Source organism: Odocoileus virginianus, chromosome 8, assembly GCF_023699985.2.
Source record: "Odocoileus virginianus isolate 20LAN1187 ecotype Illinois chromosome 8, Ovbor_1.2, whole genome shotgun sequence".
Classification (NCBI taxonomy): Eukaryota; Metazoa; Chordata; class Mammalia; order Artiodactyla; family Cervidae; genus Odocoileus; species Odocoileus virginianus.
Window position 1 is genome coordinate 17,737,617 of NC_069681.1, and position 22,756 is coordinate 17,760,372.

Genomic DNA, 22,756 nt, shown 5'->3' on the forward strand with positions numbered 1-22,756 from the left:
GGAATCGCGTTCCGGCGCGCGGTGCAGCGGGGCTCGAGCCGTGCGGGCGCCGGGAGCTCCGCGCGCAGTGTGCGCGCCTGCCGCCGAAGGAGGCGCTTTCGCAGCGGGGCCAGGCGCTAGGCACCCGGCCCTGCCCCGGGGACCCCGCGCGCGTCCGTGCGTCTGCCCCGCGCGCCGCGCCCATGGGCAGCCCCGGGAACCGTAGCCACGCTTGGCGGGGCGCCGGGGAGCCGCCGTGGGCCGCGCTGCTGCCGTGCGACGAGCGCCGCTGCTCGCCCTTCCCCCTGGGGGCGCTGGTGCCCGTGACCGCCGTGTGCCTGGGGCTGTTCGCCGTCGGGGTGAGCGGCAACGTGGTTACGGTGCTGCTGATCGGGCGCTACCGGGACATGCGGACCACCACCAACTTATACCTGGGCAGCATGGCCGTGTCCGACCTGCTCATCCTGCTCGGGCTCCCCTTCGACCTGTACCGCCTGTGGCGCTCGCGGCCCTGGGTGTTCGGGCAGCTCCTCTGCCGCCTCTCACTCTACGTGGGCGAGGGCTGCACCTACGCCACGCTGCTGCACATGACGGCGCTCGCCGTGGAGCGCTACCTGGCCGTCTGCCGCCCGCTCCGGGCGCGCGTCTTGGTCACCCGGCGCCGCGTCCGCGCGCTTATCGCCGCTCTCTGGGCCGTGGCGCTGCTCTCCGCCGGGCCCTTCTTCTTTCTGGTGGGCGTCGAGCAGGACCCCGGCCACGATGCGCTCCGGGACCTTAACGGCACCGCGCGGCCCTCCCCCTTGCCGCCGCCGCCCTTCCTGGGGTCCTCTCTGGCTTCCCCGCGGTCCCCGCCGTCGGGGCCCGAAGCAGCCGCCGCCGCCGCGCTGTTCAGCCGGGAGTGCCGGCCGAGCCCGGCGCGGGTGGGCGCGCTGCGCGTCATGCTGTGGGTCACCACCGCCTACTTCTTCCTGCCCTTCCTATGCCTCAGCGTCCTCTACGGGCTCATCGGTCGCGAGCTGTGGAGGAGCCGCGGGCAGCTGCGAGGCCCGACCACCTCCGGCCGGGAGAAGGGCCACCGGCAGACGGTCCGCGTCCTGCGTAAGTGGCGGCGCCTCTGTTCCAAACACCCCAACCGCGCGCTGGCTTCCTTTTGTGGTTCGACCCCAGCCTCCACCTGTTTATCCCTCCACTCTCCGTAGAAAACCATCTCCCGTCTTCTAGGAGCCCTGTGTCACCCAGGGAGCCCCCCTAACGGTGGGATAGCCGGGTCTGGTAAATAACTATTATTTCCAAAGCCTCTGTGAGCAGAGAGCTAAACTGATCCAAGATGAATGATTGCAGGCTCTTAAGCCCACCGCCTGTGTCTGTTAGACGCGGCAGATGTGGAATTATTCACAGAACCCGGGAGAAGACAGGATACCTCACATTAAGATAAAGTTTCTTTAATAAATGTTATGGTATCCTGAAGACTGAAGTGAATCGTGCCCGTAACAACAACAAAAAAAAATAATAAAGATTGTGCAGACGTTGCAAAATTCTTTTCAACGGAAAATAGAGAACATGTTTCTGAAACAGGTTTGTGGAAAGAAACGATTTCTACTTGTTAGAACTTGTTAGTAGAAATCACTCTCTCTGGTTTATGTCCGGCCTTGGTAGTGCATGTATGAGCTGAATATTCAGTTGTTGTTAGTTGTTCTCGAATATTCAATTTCAAAGCAGATATCAATGTTGTCTGTAACCTGGTAGTTTTTCTGGGGTGGGGATCTGGCTAGGCAAGAGTTTTATTTATTTCGCTGTTAATTATTGCTTCAGTGGGAACTCTTGTTTTCGGATGCTTTAGCTAATTCTGGTGCCTGTGTTTTGTCTTGCAGTGGTGGTGGTTCTGGCGTTTATAGTTTGCTGGTTGCCTTTCCACGTTGGCAGAATCATTTACATAAATACCAAAGATTCCCAGATGATGTACTTCTCTCAGTACTTTAACATCGTTGCTCTGCAACTTTTCTATCTGAGCGCCTCCATCAACCCCATCCTCTACAACCTCATTTCAAAGAAGTATAGAGCAGCGGCCTGGAAACTGCTGCTGGCCAGATGGTCCAGACAGAGAGGTTTCTGCAGAAGCAGGGAGGCCGCAGGGAACTCCGCCGGTGTCAGGGCGGGCTGCACGGAGGACAGCGCCAACGTGCCGATGTCAGCAACTAGCACCGCTAAACCCTGCGCCCTGTCCCGTGGCTCTGGGACTTAAGGGAAAACAGATCTGTAGGGCGCAAAGAATCAGGAAGGGGAACAGACGCTGTTAGGGAGAATTGGAAAGAGTAGCTGACACTTTGCAATATAAGGAAATCAACCCTAAATACTCATTGGAAGGACTGATGTTGAAGCTGATGCTCCAATACTTGGGCCACCCGATGGGAAGAGCCAACTCACTGTTAAAGACCCTGATGCTGAGAAAAATTGAGGAAAGGAGGAGACGGGGGCCACAGACGATGAGATGGTTGGATGGCATCACTGACTCAATGGACATGAGTTTGAGCAAGCTCCAGGAGATGGTGAAGGACAAGAAAGCCTGGCATGCTGCAGTCCATGGGGTTGCAAAGAGTTGGACACAACTTAGCGACTATAACAATAACAAGAAAGAGTGGTTGACATTTTGCAAGTTTGTCAGCAACTTAGCATGGATTTTTTTTTTTTTTAAAACAAAGGTATGAGATGTATCTGTACCAATCTCTCTGGCTTTCATTTCATGTACCTCCTTGGGGAAGTTCATTTCATCCTCCTGAAATCCCACATCACAAAATGTGCTCTGGGGAGGTTTTTTAGGTCCTCACTCTCCTACTCTCAGGATATGACACTCATTTTCCAGTTAACAAGTAATCCAGACAGACGGTGCCATAAAAACTGTCACCTGTGAGGTCAGAGGTGTATTTTGTTTTAGATGTATGTGTTACGTGCCATTTTTGTTTTATGTTTTAGATAAATGTGATGGTGCATCTACAAGGAATCCAGGATAATGAGAGTTTGATTTAAGATATTACTTAATGTTTACATATGGCAGCAAAAATGTTTAGAAACAAGTGAAAGGAATTCTGGGTAGAGTTGAGGGATCGGGGGTCTCCCCTCTCTCAGGCTCAGAGAAAATCATTTACTTTAGGCACAGTCCCCTCTGTTCAGAACCTAGTCACTGAAGCCTGCGGGCAGGGAGCTGCAGCAGGATTTGGCTTCCACAAAGAGACTGCGATCACATTGATAAGAGCTTTAATATGCCTTATTTGCCTTGGCTTGGTGGGCTAAGCAGTGATGGATTCAAGTCTCAGGTCTGAGTCTGATCTCTTAAGAGCCTTACCCACTCCCACCCTGAGAAGCTACACTTACAGAAAAACATGAGTCAAGGGAAAGACTGGGGGCGTGAGAAGGGGGCGACAGAGGATGAGATGGTTGGATGGCATCACAGACTCAATGGGCAGGAGCTTGAGCACGCTCCAGGAGACAGTGAAGGACAGGGGAGCCTGGTGTGCTGCAGTCCACGGGGTCGCAAAGAGTCGGACACAACTGGGTGACTGAACAACAACAATGGATGCAGTCAGGGTGAGACAGACTGTACTGGATATTCTGGCAAACAACTGTGTAACATTGTTTTTTTACAGTTTGAAACATAAACCTGTTTCTAGAGGGCTACTGCTGCCTCTGCGAACTCCAAAGGGCCTCATCCACTGCCAGGGTCTTATGAATGGTGGCCCCTGGAGGTAAGCAGGATGCAACTAGCTCAGCTATGAGCTACAAATGGTGACTCCATAAAAAAGGGTCTGCTCCACATGCTGACCAGGTCCTCTTTCATGCTTTTTCATGTGATTAGCTATGTACATGATGCCTTCAAGCCCCCTTGAAGCATCCTAACACCCTGGCCCTGCCCTCGTGAAGCAGCGAGGAAGCCTCCTGTCTATACTTGTGTTTCTGCCAACTAATGGAAGAGGCATACTGGTCACTTGGGGCAGCAGTCCCTAAACTGTGTTCTGCAGATTTTAAGAGAGCATTTGAAAAAAGGATTCTGTGGTCAGCTATGATAGAAAAACACTGCATGCTGCACCCACCTTCCCAAGAGTCACACAACACAAAAGACCATGTCGGAGGCTCTGAGACGCTGTTGCTGGGGACACTGCTGGGGGGGCCTCACTGTGCTCCATGCGGCCTTGGGCCTCCGCCACGCCTCTACTTGGTGGCCTGAAGGGACACGTGCTGGAGCTGCAACCACAGTCTTTCTTCTCATGGGAGTTCCTCTCTGGGGCAGTCAGAGTGGCTTCTTCCCTGTGGAAAATCATGGCTAAGGACTTTATTGATACCTTATTTATAGTATAATGCTTTTATGTTTTTATTTATAATGTTTTATTTATGGTATAAAGTTTTAGAAGCAAAGAGCTCTCCTTTGAGCTTTCTTGTTCAGATTCTAGAAAAGAGGGATCTACATCACACTTTCCTGTGACAGATGTGTGTTTCCAGGTGTCACAAGGAGTATCACCCTTTCTTATCACCACTGGGTCCCTGAGATGGAGTCTCTGAATTCCATTGCTCCTGTGGGTGGCTGGGCACCTGCTTTCAAAATGCCCACCTCACCCATCAGCAGATTGTGAGATGAGTGCAGTCTGTCATATGTTTATTGGAATGTGAATAGAATAATTGGTGTATCACGGGTACTAAGGCCAATTGTTATGTTGTGAAACTTTTGTTGCAATTATGTATCAGTTGGTATCTTTCATGGTTCATAAAATAAAATGTATTCTCATTGTGGGTCATAGTCAAAAATATTTGAAAAGTTGTTCTAAGGTCTAAAATTGTTCTGTGTTTAGTCATGTCTAACCTTTTGCAACCTCATGGATTGTAGCCGATCAGGCTCCTCTGTCCATGGGATTTTCCAGGCAAGAATACTGGAGTGGGTTGCTATTTCCCTCTTCAGGGGGATCTTCCTGACCCAGGGATCAAACCCATGTCCCCTGCATTGGCAGGTAGATTCTTTACTATTAGCACCACCTGGGAACCCCCAAAGTGTTCTCTAGCACAGCAGAAAGTGTCCTCTTGTGTTGACCACTAGCTGTTAAGGGGAGAGGCATCATGGGAAGATGTGAGGAGTGCCCTCACGGGTCTCAAGTCAAGGGTCACTGGAGAGGGCTAGATGGCTGCGATTTCAGTCCTGGGCCTCCCTCTGCCCTGCGGATGGTGTCCTGGATGCTCTGACTGGGAACTCTCACTGCCCCCAGAGAGAACTCTCTTTGAGCCCCCCAGCTTTTTTCAAGTGAGGCACCAACCTTGGGGAAGGGTTTGTGTTTCATTAATTGACTCCACAAATACTCACCGAGCAAAGTGCATGACAAAATAGAAACTTTAGTTCGTGTTATGGGGTTGAAATCATCTCGACTTTTGAATGGCCTTTTTGGCCTTGAAATGTATGACTGTATTGTCTAGACTAACCACAGATTCAGCTCACAGGCCAATAAAAGCACTGACATCAGAAAGGCCTACAGAATTTCAAGTGATTTAAAAAAAAAAAAAAAAGGTGGTTCTGTACAGATTCTGCTTTGGTAGGTCTGAAGTAGGGCCCAAGGTTCTGCATTCCTAATAAGCTCCTAAATGATGCTGATGCTGCTGGTCCAAGGGCCTTAGCTTCCTTGCCTGTAAAATGGAGATCGATGAAAATCTGCATCATAGATGTTGTATTAAATGAAGTGATGAGCATTTATATCTTTCTCCCACCCCTCTCAAGCTGTGTCTGCTTGATCAAGGTACTCAATGTCTCGGTTCTTATCAGTAGGGATAAAAATAAAAATACATACTTCATACGGTTGTTGGAAGGAGTCAATGAATATATAAAAAGGGCTGGACTTCCCAATTGGCTCAGTGGTAAAGAACCCGCCTGCCAACGCAGTAGACGTGGGTTCAATCTCTGGATCAGGAATATCCCCTGGAGAAGGAAATGGCAACCCACTCCAGTATTCTTGCCTGGGAAATCCCATGGACAGAGGAGCCTGGTGGGCTACAGTCCATGGGGTCAAAAAAGAGTTGGACGTGACTGAGCACTGAACACATGCAAAGTAGCTATAACAGAGCCTGGAACGTAGAAAACGCTCTGTACTGTAAGATACCATTATCATTACCACCATCATTGTTATAAAGTTGATTCAAGTAGCTGGTCCACCAGCATTAGGTCCCTATTTCCTCTTACCTGTCCTCTCATTCCTACCCCTCCCTCCAGTCCCTTGACTTCTAACATGAATTATCAGAGAACCTCTTCAGGCTGCTGCTTCAGAAACGCCCAAACCCAGTCCAGAAGGTGCTGCACACACGGGGAGCCTCACAAAGCATGGTCGTGGACCCTGATACCAGGCCCACCGCCTGGCTGCTCCCAGGCCGCCAATGGCGGAGAGCCCCAGGACATCACAGGAGGCGGGCCTGCTCGTCCTTGCTACCTCGTGGGGGCACAGACGTCCTCAGGGCCCCTGGACAGCCTTACGTTGTAGCGCAGTGATCTATGTGGCACCAAGTTTACCTTTCTGAGGAAACCAAGAGGGACAATATGTGGAAAACTTGAGAAGTGACTTCTCTCTGGCAGCGCTGCCCTCCATAACAAAGCAAATGTGCCATGAAGGGCGTCTGGATTTTGTTTTGGCTTCTCTTTGCTTCTTTGAGGTTGAAGTGCCGCCAGGAACTGCCTTCCAAGAACTCTTCAGGAAACCTCAATTTCTGGATGCAGGGTGGTGCTCAAGGTTACCTTCTTGCCTGAAACGACCGCACGAGGGCCGATCCTTTGTACAAGGGTGCACTGGCCACCAGGGGTCGCTATCAGTCCCGCAGGGACCGCTATCAGTTCCGCAGGGACCGCTATCAGTCCCGCAGGGACCTCATCCCCAGGCATGCAGGAGGCACGGTCATTGGTCGTGGTGTGCCTTCCAAATACCAGAGCAAGACCGAGGGTGAGGTAGGTTTCCTTCTACAAGCCAGGTGTTCAGTCTCTGCCAAATGTCACCAGTACCAACAAATCCAGCACAGACACGATGAGCTCCCTGGGACCTCAGCTTGTTTTATTGTAAGAGGATTCTATCCAAATACACACACTGCTAGCACCAATGTTCCCAATCAGCAGGACCTAGAATAAAAGGAAGAGATCCAAGTTATCTACAGAAAATAAGTAAATGATACATAAAGCGGGGAGGGATACTAATTAGTGATGTTGAGCATCTTATTAGTTGATGTTGAGCATCTTAATTAGTTAGATGTTGAGCATCTTAATTAGTGATTCTTTACGGGCACTGCGCTACCTGGGATCACTGAGTTTTTAAGAAAATTTGTGATAAACATAATAGCCCTCCCTGCCTTCCTCCATCCCCTCCATTTGTCTCTCCCTCCTTTCTTCCCCATTCTCCGATTAAGCTCGCCAAATAGTCATTTGACAGGACTTCCCTGGCGGTCCAGTGGTTAAGACTCCAGCCTTCCAATGCAATATATAAATATTTTAAAAATAAACAAGTAAAATAAAACTTACATGGAAGATTAAAGGGTCAAGAATAACTAGGATACTCCTGAAGAAAATAAGGTGTTTTTGGGGTGGGGGGAGGAGTTAAGGGGGCAGAGGTATAATAAACCAATAACATACAATATAGAACCCAGGAACAGATTTACGTACATATGGAAACTTGATACATGACATGCTGGGCTAACTGATTATCCAAGTGGAAAAGAAAGTGGATTCCAACCTAACATCATACACAAAATTAAATTCTAGATGAATGATGATATAAATATGAAAGGAAAAACTTATGGCTTTTAGAGGAAATAAAAAAGTTACTATTAAAAAACATATAATTGACATAGACAAAAGATATCTTTATAAACAGATAAAAATGCTTTATGAAAAGATACAAAACCCACTTAAGAAAATTATTTGTATGTTTGGCACATTAAAATAAAGAACTATGCACTGAAAAAATAATTAAATGAAAAAGCAAGTGACAAATGGGGAGAAGACATTTACCATACACATTCCCACCCAAGAATGAGTATCGAGGATGTATAAAGGATGTTTACAAATGAATAAGAAATAACTACAAAATAGAAAAATGGTTAACAGGTATTTCATAGAAAGGACACATGTATGAGCAGTGCATCTAAGTAGAAATCAGGGAAAATCATAACCACAAGATATCATTTTATGCCAACCAGATTGGTAAACATTAAAAGTTTGACAATACCCAAGAATTAGTGGGGATACAGAGCTATGTAAATTGGTCCAGTCTCTCCAGAAAACTTTTCAGCAGTATCTGGAGAACTTGACAACTCAAGAATTCTACTCCTAAGTGTAGTCCCTAAAGAAGCTCATCCATATGAACATAATAAGTGAAGTTGCTCAGTCGTGTCAGACTGTTTGCCACCCCATGGACTGTAGCCTACCAGGATCCTCAGTCCATGGGATTTTCCAGGCAAGAATAGGAGTGGGATGCCATTTCCTTCTCCAATACAAAAAAGTTTAAAGCAGCATTGCTTGCAATAGCAAGAAGCTGGAGATAGAGCAAATGCCTCGTGACTCAAATATGGGTAAATAAATTGTGGTATATAGCTACAATGAAATACTACACAACAGTGACAATTAATGAACCACAGTCATATCCATCAACACTGAAAATTCTCTTCAGTCTTTTACAAAATAATGTACTCTCATAACGTTGGCTTTTGCTTTCATAGTCTCGGAGCAGTTTTTGTGCCTATTTTTTAAATATTTCAAATCATGATAACAGCTTAGGTTGGTGATGGAAAATGGGCTGAGTCACTGGGGGGAGGGAGGCGCTTCATTCTGAGTCATGCCTAGGACACATAAAATAATAAAACTAAATTGCACTGAGCACAAATCCACAATGTCTGATACCTCTCAGATTTTCCAAGGGCCACTTCCTCCATCCTCAATTTCCTGAGGACAGTTCTACCCTCAAAGTCTTCATGTGTTTAAGCAGCAGCAGGATGTTCTTGTGGCGGTCCCCGGCACTAAGTTGCCCAGCGCCGGCCAACCTTAGAGGATAACCACCTGGGACCGCCCAGCTCCCACCTCATTCGCCTCTCAAACTCCCTGAGACCTTGACCGCTAACTGAATGGGGGCTAGTTTCCATCTTAGTGGCTCAGGCAGTAAAGCATCTGCCTGTAATGCAGGAGACCTGGGTTCAGTCCCTGGGTCGGGAAAATCTCCTGGAGGAGGAATTGGCAACCCACTCTAGTATTCCTGCCTGGAGAATCCCACGGACAGAGCAACCAGGGGGGCTACAGTCCATGGGATCGCAAAGAGTGGGAGAGACTGAGTGATTAACACTGACTTCCATTTCAATTTTCCTTCACTCTCGGGCCAACTCTCACGTATGCGAAGACCTCTTCGCCCTCGCCAAGTGTGCGCAACTTGGGACTTCGAGCCAAGACATCGTCAAGAGACCAGACTTCATTCAGCAAACCCTAAGAACGCAAACACGAGCGTCAAATGATCCACGGCCCCGTGTCCCCTACTACTTGCCGGGTCGCCAAGGGAGGAGCAGCCCCTGTGCCACCGCGGCCGCGCCTCGCCGTGACGTCACACAGGGCGCCCGGAAATGGCCGTCGAGCTCGTGCGTCATCTGAATGCGCCGAGTTGGCCGTCGCCGTACTGTCTGTTGCTGGGAGGAGGCGCGAGGTGGGGTTGCTGGGGCAAAGATCATGCAGGACTGCGAGAGGTTCCCTGGGCAGCAGAGGCCGCTAGGCTGGGGATGAGAGAAGTGGGGCAGATGCAAAATCTGGAGAGCGCGGGGGCCGGACGGTCAGTCAGCACCCAGACGGGCAGCATGACCGGTGAGTGCCCCGAATCCTGCTCCCGCCGTCAGCCTCTCTCTGCTCTGCGCGTCTCCCGCCGTTTCACTCCGGGTTTGCTGCTTGCTCTTCTTCGCCTGCGTTTCTGCTCCTGGGTGTCCCATCCCTGCCCCGGGCGCGTCCCCGCCTCGGTCACCGGGATCTCCTGGCCCGGCTGCACTGGCTTCTGAAGTTGCGCTCACGCCTCACTCCCCTTTACTTTTTCCTCCCAGGTCCTGGAGCTGGGATCTCGGGGGATCGGCGAGCCTGAAAATTCCCTAAACCGTGTTTTGTGTTGTTTTTTAAATTTGATTCCAAAATTAACCGCACGCGGCGCTTTCCTGTATTTCAGCTGCTTTACCTTTTAAGGTCACCGTATTTTTAGTTTATGTTCTAATCCCTGCCCTTGTTGCAGCGCCTCATCACTTCAGAGTGAAGCTTGCTTCACCGTGATCTCCGATGCAAAGACTTGTCATAACTTTTTAAAAATATAGTTCTCATAGCTACGTGCATCACTTGTACTCTTTTTTCCCTGCTGGGTGAAAGAGGGCCCAACTTCGGAAGGTGCTGGAAGAGGTTGCCCTTATGGAGGCTGAAACTTTCTGATAAGAAAGTGCTTTGATTCTTTTGCACACGAATCCTTTTTCTCTGCCTCTTGCTAAAACAGCGGAGCCAAGGCTGCAGCTCCCAAGTGGAAGTGAGCTTAGTTCTGATTTTCATCATCAGTAAAAGTTTTAAGTGTTTGCCCCCTCTTTTTGTAGGTGAAATACCAAGGCTTTCTAAAGTCAACCTTTTCACTCTGCTCAGTCTCTGGATGGAACTCTTCCCAGCGGTGAAAACCCAAAGACAGAAATCTCAGGTATAATTTGTTTCGTAGATAGTTTTTCAATCTTTAGGCAAGCGGTGGTCTAAAATCTGATTTTATTGCTCTAGTTTCGGTCACACTTAAAAACAAACTCACCAAGCCTTCAAATTTGCAAAACACTTGCGTGGTTTAGTGTGATGCTTGTAGTTCATAGCTGTGATGGTTTCGCTTTCCAGACTAAAAATAGAATATTAACAGTTACGCTTTCAGACTGCCATCTGTATTTTCTTTGGTCAGCTGGCTGTTAAGGTCTTCGGCCCACATTTTAATCAGGTTGTCTGTTTTCTTATTGTTGACTTTTAAGAGTTCTTTGTATATTTTGGAGAGCAGTCTTATCAGATGTGTCTATTATAAATATTTTCTCCTAGTCTGTGACTTGTCTTCTCATTCTCTTGAGACTTTGTCTTTTGCAGAGTGGTTTTTAATTTTAATGAAGTCCAACTTACCATTGATTTCCTTCATGCATCATGCCTTTGGTGTTGTATTTTAAAAGTCTTTGCCATACTCAAGATCATCTAGGTTTTCTCCTATGCTTATTTTCTAGGAGTGTTATAGTTTTTTGGCCTGTGACTCATATTGAGTTAACTTTTGTGAAGAGTGTAAGGTCCATGTGTAGATAGGGAATTTACTTCATGATAAAATGATAGTTCTTGGAGTGATTTTCTCCCAATACCTATGTGAAATGTTTTATAAATAAAACATTATTTAAGATGTTGTGCATTTTTATTTCCTATTTTTCAACCACTTTCTATTATTGGCTTTGAGAAAGTTCTTCATTTTCTTCATGGATTTTGAAGTCCTTTATCCTTCCTAGTTGTTAATAGCTTAGTATTGTTTTATGAAAATAGAAGATTGCCAAGCCGTTGGTTTTTTTGGTTTGGGGATTTTTTTTTGCTGATGGAATTTGTCTTAAAGAGAGAGAAGCAAATGTTTAAGATTTAAGCCTTTTAAAGTGTATTTAAAAGTTGGACTTTACATTGCAGTGTTACTCAGCTGTGAGACGGAAGGACATCCTCCTATTTGTGGCATAATAAATGGACCTTGAGCACATTATGCAAAATGAGTAAGTCAGACAGAGAAAGACAAGTACTGTATGGCCAAACTCGGAGAGAGTAAAATGGTGGTTACTGGGGGCTGAGGGGACAAGATAGATGTTGTTTAAGGGTACAGGCTTATGAGTAGTAAATAAGCCCTGGAGATCTAGTGCACAGTCGCAGGGAATGCAGAAAACAATATTGTTTTATAATCATCAAACTTGCTAAGAGACTAGAATTTAACTATTCCAACTACTAGAAAGAAGTGAATAGTTGTGTAACATGATTGAGTTGCTAATTATTGCTATAATGGCAATCATAATATACAAATGTATCAAATTAATGTACACCTTAATATTTTACAATGTTATATGTCAAATGTATTTCAATTAAACATTAATTAAAAGCGGGGCTTTTTACAAATTGACTAATAATTTTGAAGAAACTTTTGTAATATAAAATTTGGTATCATTTTAATTCATTCATACACACTACACACACACACACACACACACACACACACACACACCCTAAAATATATCTTGTTCTTTTCCATCAGACAGGCACATTAATTTATATAAATAATTCCACTATTAATTGCACATGATGTTCACAAAGTTAAGATCTTTTTCCTATTAAGAAAAGTGTTCTCTAAGCTAAAGTAATAAATTCGTTTCACTTAAATTCTTTATCCTGCTTTTGCTATAGAAAGTAAGCCACAGAAACTCTTAAGATGCCATTTCACGTGTACTTGTATTGGAAACACTGCTTTTGACACTCTAAAAATCTTTGTCTTTTTAAAAATAAAATATTTTTATGTGTTACAAAAATAATACATGTTTATTATTTACAAAATAGAAGGAAAAAAATCCCTCATAATTGCACCACTTGGAGACTACTAATGTTTTGGTGCTGTTTCACAATCTTTTTGCTCTATTTCCTTTATTCATTGGATATCATTTAATTCTGTATCCTGCCCGTTTGACTTAACAACATTGAAAATGCTCATGTTGTAATACTGTTATAAACACTGGAGTGGCAACTTAGTCTAATGCTTTCAGAGTGGCCAGTGGTTCAGCAATTTCTCCCACCCTTACCCCTATCTTTGTCAACCATCATTCTGTTCTCTGTATCTTTGAACTTGGGGATTTTTGATTGTTTCTTTTGAGAATCCCATATAAGAGAGATCATACGGTCTTTGTCTTTCTCTGTCTTACTTCAGTTAGCATGATGCCCTTGAGACCCGTTTATGTTGTTGTAGATGACAAGATTTCATTCTGTTCTATGGCTAAATAATACTCCATTGTGTGTATTGAATACTCACACAGTGTTTCTTCTCCATTCATCTGTTGATGGATGCTGAGGTTGTCTTCATATTTGGGCTATTGTAAGTAAATAATGCTGCAGTGAACATTGCGAGTGCATATCTCTCTTCAAGTTAGTGTTTTCATCTTCTTTCAATAAATACCCAGAAGTGAAATTGCTGGTTCATGTTATAGTTCTGTTTTTAATTTTTAGAAGAACCACCATACTGTTTTCCATAGTGCCTGAACCAATTTGCAGTCTCAGCAGCAGTGCCTGAGGGTTCCCTTTCCCCACACCCTCCCTAACACTTGGCAGTTCTAGCTTTTTTGATGACAGCCATTTGAACAGGTGTGAGGTGATATCTCATTGTGGTTTTGATTTGCACTTCCCTGATAATTAATGATGTACAGTATCTTTTTGTTTACCTGTTGACCATCTGTATATCTTTGGAAAAATGTCTATTCGGATCTTCTGCCCATTTTTTAATTGGATTTGTTGGACTTTTTTTTTTGCTGCTGAGTTGTGTGAGTTCTTTATATATTTTGAATATTAGCCTTTTGTCAGATATGTGATTTGCAAATATTTTCTCCAGCTCAACAAGCTTTTTAGTTTGTTATATTTCCAGTTGTTTATTTTTGCTTTTGCTCTTTTGCTTTTGGTGTCAGATTCAAAAAATCGCCAAAACCTATGTCAAGAAGCTTACCACTTGTTTTCTTCTAGGTTTTTATCATTTTATTGTCATCTTAATGATTGCATAACAATCCATCCTGTCAATGTAATATGTCTATTCTCTTATTACTGCACATTTAAATTATAATTTTTGCCAACCTTAGGGAATTATTAACTACAACCATTTCTCAATATAACTGCTATCTGAGTTTTCTGTGTTGTCAAATATTTACACTGTATGAATGTGTCTTGAGGATTGTTCAGCAAAGTATACATAGTATAAAGAATAAGAATTTTTAATTATCCAATCTAAAACTAGATAAATGAGTGGGACTTCTGAGGGAAAAAAAACACCATAAGTACTTAAAAATTTTGGAATACACAATGGTATATTACTCAGCCATTAAAAAGAATACATTTGAATCAGTTCTAATGAGGTGGATGAAACTGGAGCCTATTATACAGAGTGAAGTAAGCCAGAAAAAAAAACACCAATACAGTATACTAACGCATATATATGGAATTTAGAAAGATGGTAACGATAACCCTATATGCGAGACAGAAAAAGAGACACAGATGTATAGAACAGTCTTTTGAACTTTGTGGGAGAAGGCGAGGGTGGGATGATTTGAGAGAATAGCATTGAAACATGTGTATTATCATATGTGAAACAGATCACCAGTCCAGGTTAGATGCATGAGACAGGGCACTCAGGGCTGGCGCACTGGGATGACCTAGAGGGATGGGATGGGGAGGGAGGTGGGAGGGTGGTTCAGGATGGGAACACATGTATACCCATGGCTGATTCATGTCAATGTATGGCAAAAACCACTACAATATTGTGAAGTAATCAGCCTCCAATTAAAATAAATAAATTTGAAAAAAATATTTTGGACTAGAAATCTATTATTGAACATGGCTGTCATTTAAAAATAGTTATCTCTCCTACTGGTTCATAGTTTTAAATTTCAGTTAAGTAGGACTTACCTAAAATTTCCTGAATATTACTTCAGTAAGACTTTAGAATATCTGCATTGTTCCCTCATATTTCTCTGTACATCATGTACTGTCTTTCTCTCCCAGCTCTTCCCATGGTGTCCTCTGGGACCTTATCTTTATGGTGAAAGACTTCACATACTTTTCCAGGACAGAAGTAATATAGCATAATAGTGAAGACAGTGGATTAGGGGCTCAGATCCCTGCTTACCCATTTATTAGCTCTGTGACCATGGTTGAGATATTTAATCTCTATCCACAGTTTCTTCATCTGGAAAATGAGAATAATTATCGCTACTTTGTAAAGCTGGGATAATTAAAGAAAGTGATTTAGGACCAGATACATGGTAACTGTTAGGTATTATTATTATCGTGGTACATACAGTCAGCACCACCACTACCACCATCCACACCGCCATCATTTTATTACCAACATCATTACTTCCTCCACTTCCTGTTTTTTACATAGGAAATATTGAATTAATCACATTTTATGTACTAATCTTTCCCCCCCACCCCCCCTGCCCCAATCTGCTTTTAATTAGGAAAAGGAGGAAGGAAAGCATGGACCCTTAGGAGACAATGAAGAGACGGCCAGAGTATCTGCTGACAAAAAACAGGTGCATTTTTATGATTTTTAAAAAAGACATGTTCATAATAACAAAGCAAAAGGGATGATACAAAGTAGAATAGAAGTTTCTTTTATATTCAAGTTCCCCTTTCCCATTTCCAGGAGAGTTTTTGTGTACCTTTCTAAAAATCATACATTTACAAGACTGTGTATGTCTCTCCAGAGGCTGTGGGTGGGGAGGTGAGACCAGATAGGATTATTTAGTCTATATCTGTTCCTCCATCTTGCTCTTTTTTTTTTTTTTAAACATTTTCAAATTTCACCCTAGTCACCTTCCCATATGAGTTCATATAGAATGTGTTGAGAAACGCTGTTCCATATTCTCTCAAACTCCAACACATCCTGCTGGTCTCACCAAGAATGTGCTTTGCCCAGGCCATTTCTCAGGAGTTGAGTTTGCAGCAGGTAACCTTGAAGGTTGAAGTAATGTCTCTCTCTGGGACATAGAACAGGTTTGCTCACTATTCTCAATAAAACACAGCAGAATTCCCGAGCACAGTGTTCCTCTCCTATCACGCAGCTAGCTCACTTTGTGTCTAGAAATCTATATAGGCCTGTCCACATGACCGCTTGTGGGCCAGGGAACCATTGCAGACATAGGCTCACACTGCTTGCTGTACTGTGAACCATAGTTGTTTCTGACTTAGGATGCCTTCTGCTATCATCTATGAAACAGTACCAGGCCAATTTACTAGCTTATAAGTAGAGTAACATCAAAGCCCAAACCTGACCAGATGAGCCTCATTCTTTTTAATATGCATAGTATTTCCTTGCTATCTTAATCTTTGAGTTTTCCAGAGAGACTGTGATTCATTGGGTGTGGACTGGAGACATAACATTCATATTTGGAAAAAAGTTACCTTGTTGTACAAAAAAGTTACCTTGATGTACATTCCTGGAGACTTCTGGTTATTTCTGAGAGTGAGTCTCGAAAATGCTCAACAAGAATATAGAAATAATTTGTTTGAGGATATTTAGATGTTTTTAATTATAAGAAAGGCAAAAGGAAAAAAGTAATGAACGTATACAAAACAGACTGTCCTCTTTCACTTCTGTTCTGTTTTACTGTAAAACTCTGTAATTAGGATTACGTAGACGACTTGCCAAGATGTTAGTGAAGTGAAGCAAAACCAGGATCCAGAACAGTGACTCACTGCAAAGATTTAGTCTTCTGGGAGTTGAAGTGAGCAGAGGTCCCAGAATGGAATGCAACAGAGGCTTTTATTGGCTTTAAGTCTGGGATGGGAGGATCCTGGTCTCAAACTTGAGGTTTTGGCCCTAGCTAGAAACAAAATGGGAAGGAAAAAAAGATATTTTTGAAAGTAAAAAGTACTCTCAACAACAAAAAAAGTGATAAATGTGGCCTAAAAGATTGTTCCAATAAAAAAATTAATTGATGAGTAATGCTTCATTTTTTAAGAATGATTTTTAGATATTCCACTGAGTCTCATTTTCCACCGTTACAGAAATTTATACTCATAACTGAAACTGAAACTTGGCTCTTTTAGTTTGGTCTCTTCTTGAAAGTGATTTCAAACGTGTCCTCTTGGGAATAACTTTAGAGTAAAATCTTTTTGAAAGGGAATAGCGAATAATGGACACTGTTCTTAGCCCAAGTCCCCCTCGTATTATAAAATCCCTTATGAACCCAAGGATTAGTTTTATGTCTCTTCCTTCAGAATCTTTTGCTGTGAAAAAGGCTGTTTTGTGGCACACACAGAACTGATTTTTAACCTTAATGTGTTTTATCTGATGTAAGATTGTTGCAGCTGCCTTTCTGATTAGTATCTGTATAAATTAGGTCACCTTAGGTTTAAAGGAACCACTCTTTAGCCCTTCAGCCCATGCCCAGCTTCTGGGATTGAAAAGTAAGTCAGCCCAGCCCCCTGCTGTGGGCGGGAGACGCCGAGGCGGCTGTGGCTTACTGCCCTTGCTCTGAGTTCTCTCTCCTTCTAACACCTGAGGTTATGTCTTCCTTTCCTTGAGCCTGACGATATGTTTTAAAACATTTACAAAATTATAAATAACCTATATATTTGTGGGAGGTGGATCCTAACCACGTTAGTCTAGACTGCCATAGTTTTAAAAATTAGTAGAATCGTTTGTTAGAAAGAAGTTGGGAATTATCTTTATTTTAGTCAGCATTTAAATATTTTAGGGACTGCCCTCATGGTCCAGTGGTTAAGACACTGTGCTCCCAATGCAGAGGGCACAGGTTCAGTCGCCAGTCAGGGAACTAAAATCCCACATGCCAAAGCCAAATAAGTAAATAAATAAGAATAAAAAGCAAAATATGATCAATTAAAAAATTTTTAGTTAGTAGATGTAAACTTTTATCTATATAGAATGGATAAACGGCAGAGTCCTATTACATAGCATGGAAAACTATATTCAATATCCTATGGTTAACCATAACAGAAAAGAATGTACATAAAAAAATGAATGTATAATGTGTAACTGAGTCACTTTGCTTTACAGCAGTAACTAATACAGCGTTGTAAATCAACTATACTTCAATAAAAAAATAATTTCTTTTTTTAAATTTAAGATGACCTCTGATTTAGTTCTGGCTTTTACCATCTGTGAGTCTTTCAGAAAGTCATGTAAATTTCCTGGGCTTCACTTACCCATGTGTAAAATCACAGGGTTTGCCAAATTTTTCCTTTTTACTATCTAGAACCTCAGTACTAAGTAGTCTTAGGCTATATGCTATAAGAAACAAGTCAAATCAACTTCATTATTGCCCTTTACTAGGGTAAAAAGTAATTCATTTTTTACTAGGATAAATTTGTGATAATTAAATGCTTGTTTGGTTAAGAAAGCCTAGATTTAGAAAATTTCTGGTATAAAGTCAACACTTTAAACCTTCAGAAAATTTTTTGGACCTAATGAGAAATGTACATTTGTTCAAACTATGTTCAGATGAAAAATTAAACTTTACAAAAAAAAAAAAGAATTAAACTTTCATTTTATTCATAAATCAAGTATAATCCATGATATGATCATTAGATATTATAAAATAAATTACTTTTATATTTTAATATAGGTGAAGAAAACTGGTCTTGTGGTGGTGAAAAATATGAAAATTGTTGGTCTCCACTGTTCAAGTGAAGATTTACATGCTGGGAAAATTGCTCTGATAAAACATGGGTCAAAGCTGAAAAACTGTGATCTCTATTTTTCCAGAAAGCCATGTTCTGCTTGTTTGAAAATGATTGTAAATGGTAAGTGCAGATAAGGCTTTGTTGGGGATTAATCGCATTTATCTGAGAACAAATCAAATTGCCTAATATAATTTAAAAATATACATATGTATATGAAGACAGTTTGATATACTGTAAGAAGAATCGGAAAACATGTATTCTGGTCTCAGCTGTCACTTACTAGTTAGATGACCCTCAGTGTATTGGTAGACTAATACTAGCTGCTTTAACAAACACCAACATTCCAGTGGCTGAATATATTAGACACTCATCACGCATGTAATAGTTCATTGCAGGTGTTAGCGAACAGCAGCCAGCTGTTACGTGCTTGATCTCTGGGCCTCAGCATATTCTGTTATATTGCTTCTGGAATCCCTGCTGGCCTCTCCTGTGTCTGGAGACAGGGTAGAGGAGTCATGTTGTTGTTTAGTCACTAAGTCGTGTCCGACTCTTTGAATGTTTGAAAAATGTTGCTTTGTTATTGTTGTTTAGCCTCTAAGTCTTGTCTGCTGCTTTTGTGACCTCGTGAACTGTAGCCCACCAGGCTCCTCTGTCCATGGGATTTCCCAGGCATGAATACTGTAGTGGGTTGTCATTTACTTCTCCAGGGGGTCTTCCAGCCTCAGGGATCAAATGCAAGTCTCCTGTGTTGGCAGGCGGATTCTTTACCACTGAGCCACTAGGGAAAGCAAGAGAAAGCGTACCCATTTCTCAAAAACCCTGGCCTGGGGAAGTCACAGACACCACTTCTGTTTGTGTCCATTGTGGGAACTGGAATTCCTGGCTGGGTGGCTGCCTCCCAGTGGCTACTCTACCCCTTGAAGGAGGAGCATAAAGAATTAGTGTATAGCTATCTATACACGCTGGGCTGGTCTCTAATCTCTGTGTTTATGGTTCTGTTTTGCACCTAGGTATGTATCCAGACCATTTTCCTATTTAAAAAATGGTATGTCTTTTACATGAGCTTCCCAGGTGGCTAGTGGTAAGGAATCTGCCTGCCAATGCAGGAGAGTAAAGATCAGATTGGTGGTAAGGGGAGTTCCCTTGAGCTATAGGCACTTCCCGAAGAAGTGGTCTCATGGCTGGAGCCTCCTTCAAAGGAGGCCTTCACAGTTCCCCTGCAGCCCCAGCCACAGCAAGTCTGTAGTAGCAAGGAGTAGATAGAAGTGTGCGTTTGTTCAACTCAGGTGTTTATTATTTTGAATATAGAAAACCTTTGGGCCATCTGTCTATTCACCTCTGGGCACAATGATAAAAAAACATAAATGCCTTTTCTAATGGAAATTATATAAGATGTGAGCAAAGGGGTTTCTTTGTTTTAAGTACTAATTAATTGATGAACATTTATGCGTTTAATTCTGTATCATGCGTCTTGTTGTTCAGTTCCAAACACAAATTTAAAACTGTTTTCATGTTTGCTATTCAGTTTTGCTTTCTCTTTTGTAAATTTACTTTCTCTCTTGTCAATTCACATGTGCTCTCAAGAATTTCGATCTCTGTACGTTAAAGGTGGGACTCCTTGGTGGCTCAGCGGTAAAGAATCCACCTGCAGTACTGCTGGGTTTGATCCAGCTTCTGGGTTTGATGCAGGTCAGAAAGATCCCCCTGGAGGAGGGCATGGCAACCCCCTCCAGTCCTCTTGCCTGGAGAGTCCCGTGGACAGAGGAGCCTGGCGGGCTACAGCCCATGGGGTCGCAAAGCGTCGGACATGACTGAGCCGCTGAGCACAGCAGCCCAGATTAAAATGACTCACTTTTCCTCCGCTACTTTGACTGAAAAATGTTCCTTCCAGTTTGTTGTTTTGTCTTTAATTTTGCATTCATAAAAGCAGTTCACACTTCTTCCTCTCCCCCTGCTTCCCTGTTCCTATCACGTTATAAATTCTTTGTGGATGTTTTGGATAACTTTATATTTTATTATGAGGAGGACTGTAATGTGTTAAACTGTTCCCCCATTTTGGCCATTTAGATTTTTTTCTATTTTTACTGTTTTAAACAATGCTGCATGAAACATATACGTACATGAATTTTTATTTTTTGTCTTTACTTCAAATATTTTCTTAGATGAGCTTCCCAGAGAAAGAGTTTAAAGTACCAGTTCATTTTTCATGTGTGGATGAATTGTTTATTTTAGGTTCAAAACTCTAGTCAATATCAGTTATGCTGTACTATTTCTAGAAGCAGCCATTTCATTACTGGGAGGACCCTGGTACATCTTCCTAGCTCTGGGCTTTGGGACCACACTTAGCAAAACCATTGATTCCATAGATACTTCCCATGGGCTTTGTTGTCAGCAAACATATCCTATAAAGGGCCTCATAGTAAGTATTTTAGGCTTTGCAGGCTGTATCGTATTCATACAGCTATTCAGCTCTCAGCTCAGCTAATCCATCATAGTACAGAAACAATGAGACTATGTCAATGATTTGTGTTCCCACAAATCTTTACGGGCACTGAAATTTGAATTTTATGTAATTTTCATTGTGTTACAAGTATTTTCCTTTTGATTTTCTCAACTATTTAAAGCTGTGAAAGCCACTCTTGACCCGGAAGCTGTACAAGAGTAGGCAACGGGGCAGATTTGGCATGTGGCCATAATTTGCCAACACTTGGGCTATGTTACTGGTGATTTGGTAGTAGACATTTATTACATTGGGACCTCAGGATCTACCGCAATGGTATAATGGATTTATCAAGAAAACCCTTAATTTCACCAGGCATCTGCTAACTACCTTTCATATTTTTGTATTTCAGCTGGAGTTAATCGAATTTCATATTGGCCTGCTGACCCAGAAATAAGTTTGCTCACTGAGGCTTCTGGTTTCGAAGATGCAAAGTTAGATGCCAAAGCAGTGGAAAGACTGAAGTCAAACAGTCGGGCCCACGTGTGTGTCTTACTTCAGCCTGTGGTGTGTTACATGGTGCAGTTTGTAGAGGAGACCTCTTACAAATGTGACTTTATTCAAAAAATTTCCAAAACATTGCCAGACACTAACTTTGATTTTTATTCTGAATGTAAACAAGAGAGAATAAAAGAATATGAAATGATATTTTTGGTTTCCAGTGAAGAAATGCATAAGCAAATACTGATGACTATAGGTTTGGAGAACTTGTGTGAGAATCCGTACTTTAGCAATCTAAGGCAGAACATGAAAGACCTTGTCCTTCTCCTGGCCGCAGTAGCTTCCAGCGTGCCCAACTTTAAACACTACGGATTTTATTGTGGCAACACGGAACACAGTAATGAAATTCACAATCAAAGTTTGCCACAAGAAATTGCAAGGCACTGCATGATTCAGGCCAGGTTACTGGCGTATCGAACTGGTGAGTTACACGCTTAGTTCCTAAATCGGGGTTGATGGGGTTGTATTTGTGTCAGACATAAAATGGTGTTCATTTCACTTCTGGTAGCCTTTATTGACTCTTAGATACTAAAGTGTTGCTGCTCATACCAACATAGAGAAGTTAGTGAGACCCTTGAGTACACAACTCTTTCTTAGAGCAGTTTTAGGATTTCTTGTGGCCTGTATTGAATGCTGTATTTATAAATCAGGATCTAATTCAGCCCTTTCTGCTTCTTGCTTTCATCATTTCCCAATTGAATGAGCCCTCCACTAGAGAAAGGACAAAAAGAGAGAACCAGAATTAGTCCTCTTTTTTAACTGCTCAATATTCTATATGTATTCAGTATTTAGTAAAAACTTTAAAAATCTTTTAACTAAAAATATGAATTTCTAATAACCAGAAGAATCAAAGTAAAGAAAATTTGGCAGATTCTTCCAATTTCTGGTATGTTTTCAAACAGCAAGGGGAGAAATCAAACAATTTTTACTTTATTAAGTTGTACATGAGTATGTGAAGAAGGAAAATATTACTTGGGAATTTTACCTTATCATGATAAAGTGTGTTATCTATATTTCCAGTTACAGAATAGTGTTTTTACATCTTACCAGACATAACATTTTTGAAAGTAGAATGATGATCACTTTTTAAAATGCGGCTTTGAAATAAGGAAAAGAAAATGCCGGCAGAAGGAACAGTAGAGGAATATCTGGTGAGTGGGCTATATAGTAGGAATTTTAAAACTTATCCCAAGAAGAGAAGGAGGATAGAGAAAATCTTCAGAAAAAGTCCATATAGATGCACTGGTCTGCAGTGCACGCTCAACAAAGACCACGGGTTGAAGTAATTTCAGTAAAATGGAGTTTTTAAAGGCAGCTTGTCAGGATCACCA

General features: G+C 42.6%; 2 protein-coding genes and 1 long non-coding RNA gene across 7 annotated transcripts in view; 2 read left to right on the forward strand and 1 right to left on the reverse strand.

The window, feature by feature from the left end:
- The first annotated feature begins 182 nt into the window (after positions 1 to 182).
- On the forward strand, positions 183 to 2,664 carry MLNR (motilin receptor). Its single transcript, XM_020903987.2, has 2 exons — positions 183 to 1,077; positions 1,851 to 2,664. The coding sequence occupies exons 1-2, from the start codon at positions 183 to 185 to the stop codon at positions 2,219 to 2,221; spliced, it is 1,266 nt and encodes a 421-aa protein (XP_020759646.2). The 3' UTR covers positions 2,222 to 2,664.
- LOC110144119 (uncharacterized) lies at positions 1,406 to 9,609 on the reverse strand. Of its 2 annotated transcripts, none has more exons than XR_011488997.1 (3): positions 9,513 to 9,609; positions 6,512 to 7,108; positions 1,406 to 4,278 (listed from the first exon to the last, which is right to left on the reverse strand). It is a non-coding gene; the product is annotated as an uncharacterized lncRNA (long non-coding RNA). The 2 variants fall into 2 exon arrangements; XR_011488998.1 differs by lacking the exon at positions 1,406 to 4,278 and adding an exon at positions 4,307 to 5,637.
- Positions 9,610 to 9,702: 93 nt separating this feature from the next.
- Positions 9,703 to 22,756, forward strand: part of CDADC1 (cytidine and dCMP deaminase domain containing 1) — a 32,094-nt gene continuing 19,040 nt past the window's right edge. For 2 of the 4 annotated variants that reach the window (XM_020904027.2, XM_020904028.2), the window contains exons 1-5: positions 9,703 to 9,823; positions 10,582 to 10,679; positions 15,235 to 15,309; positions 18,367 to 18,544; positions 21,277 to 21,846. In XM_020904027.2, the coding sequence (XP_020759686.2) occupies positions 9,742 to 9,823; positions 10,582 to 10,679; positions 15,235 to 15,309; positions 18,367 to 18,544; positions 21,277 to 21,846 (1,003 nt within the window). In that variant the 5' untranslated portion in view covers positions 9,703 to 9,741. Of the gene's footprint in view, positions 9,824 to 10,581; positions 10,680 to 11,668; positions 11,749 to 15,234; positions 15,310 to 18,366; positions 18,545 to 21,276; positions 21,847 to 22,756 lie in introns of those variants that run through there. The other 2 variants (XM_020904029.2, XM_070471250.1) reach the window with 2 other exon arrangements.

Bases quoted from the DNA above. Each gene is read 5' to 3' on its own strand.
- MLNR (XM_020903987.2), top strand. From the start codon at position 183: ATGGGCAGCCCCGGGAACCGTAGCCACGCTTGGCGGGGCGCCGGGGAG. The intron at 1,078-1,850 runs GTAAGTGGCGGC...TTTGTCTTGCAG, and splicing joins GCAGACGGTCCGCGTCCTGC to TGGTGGTGGTTCTGGCGTTT.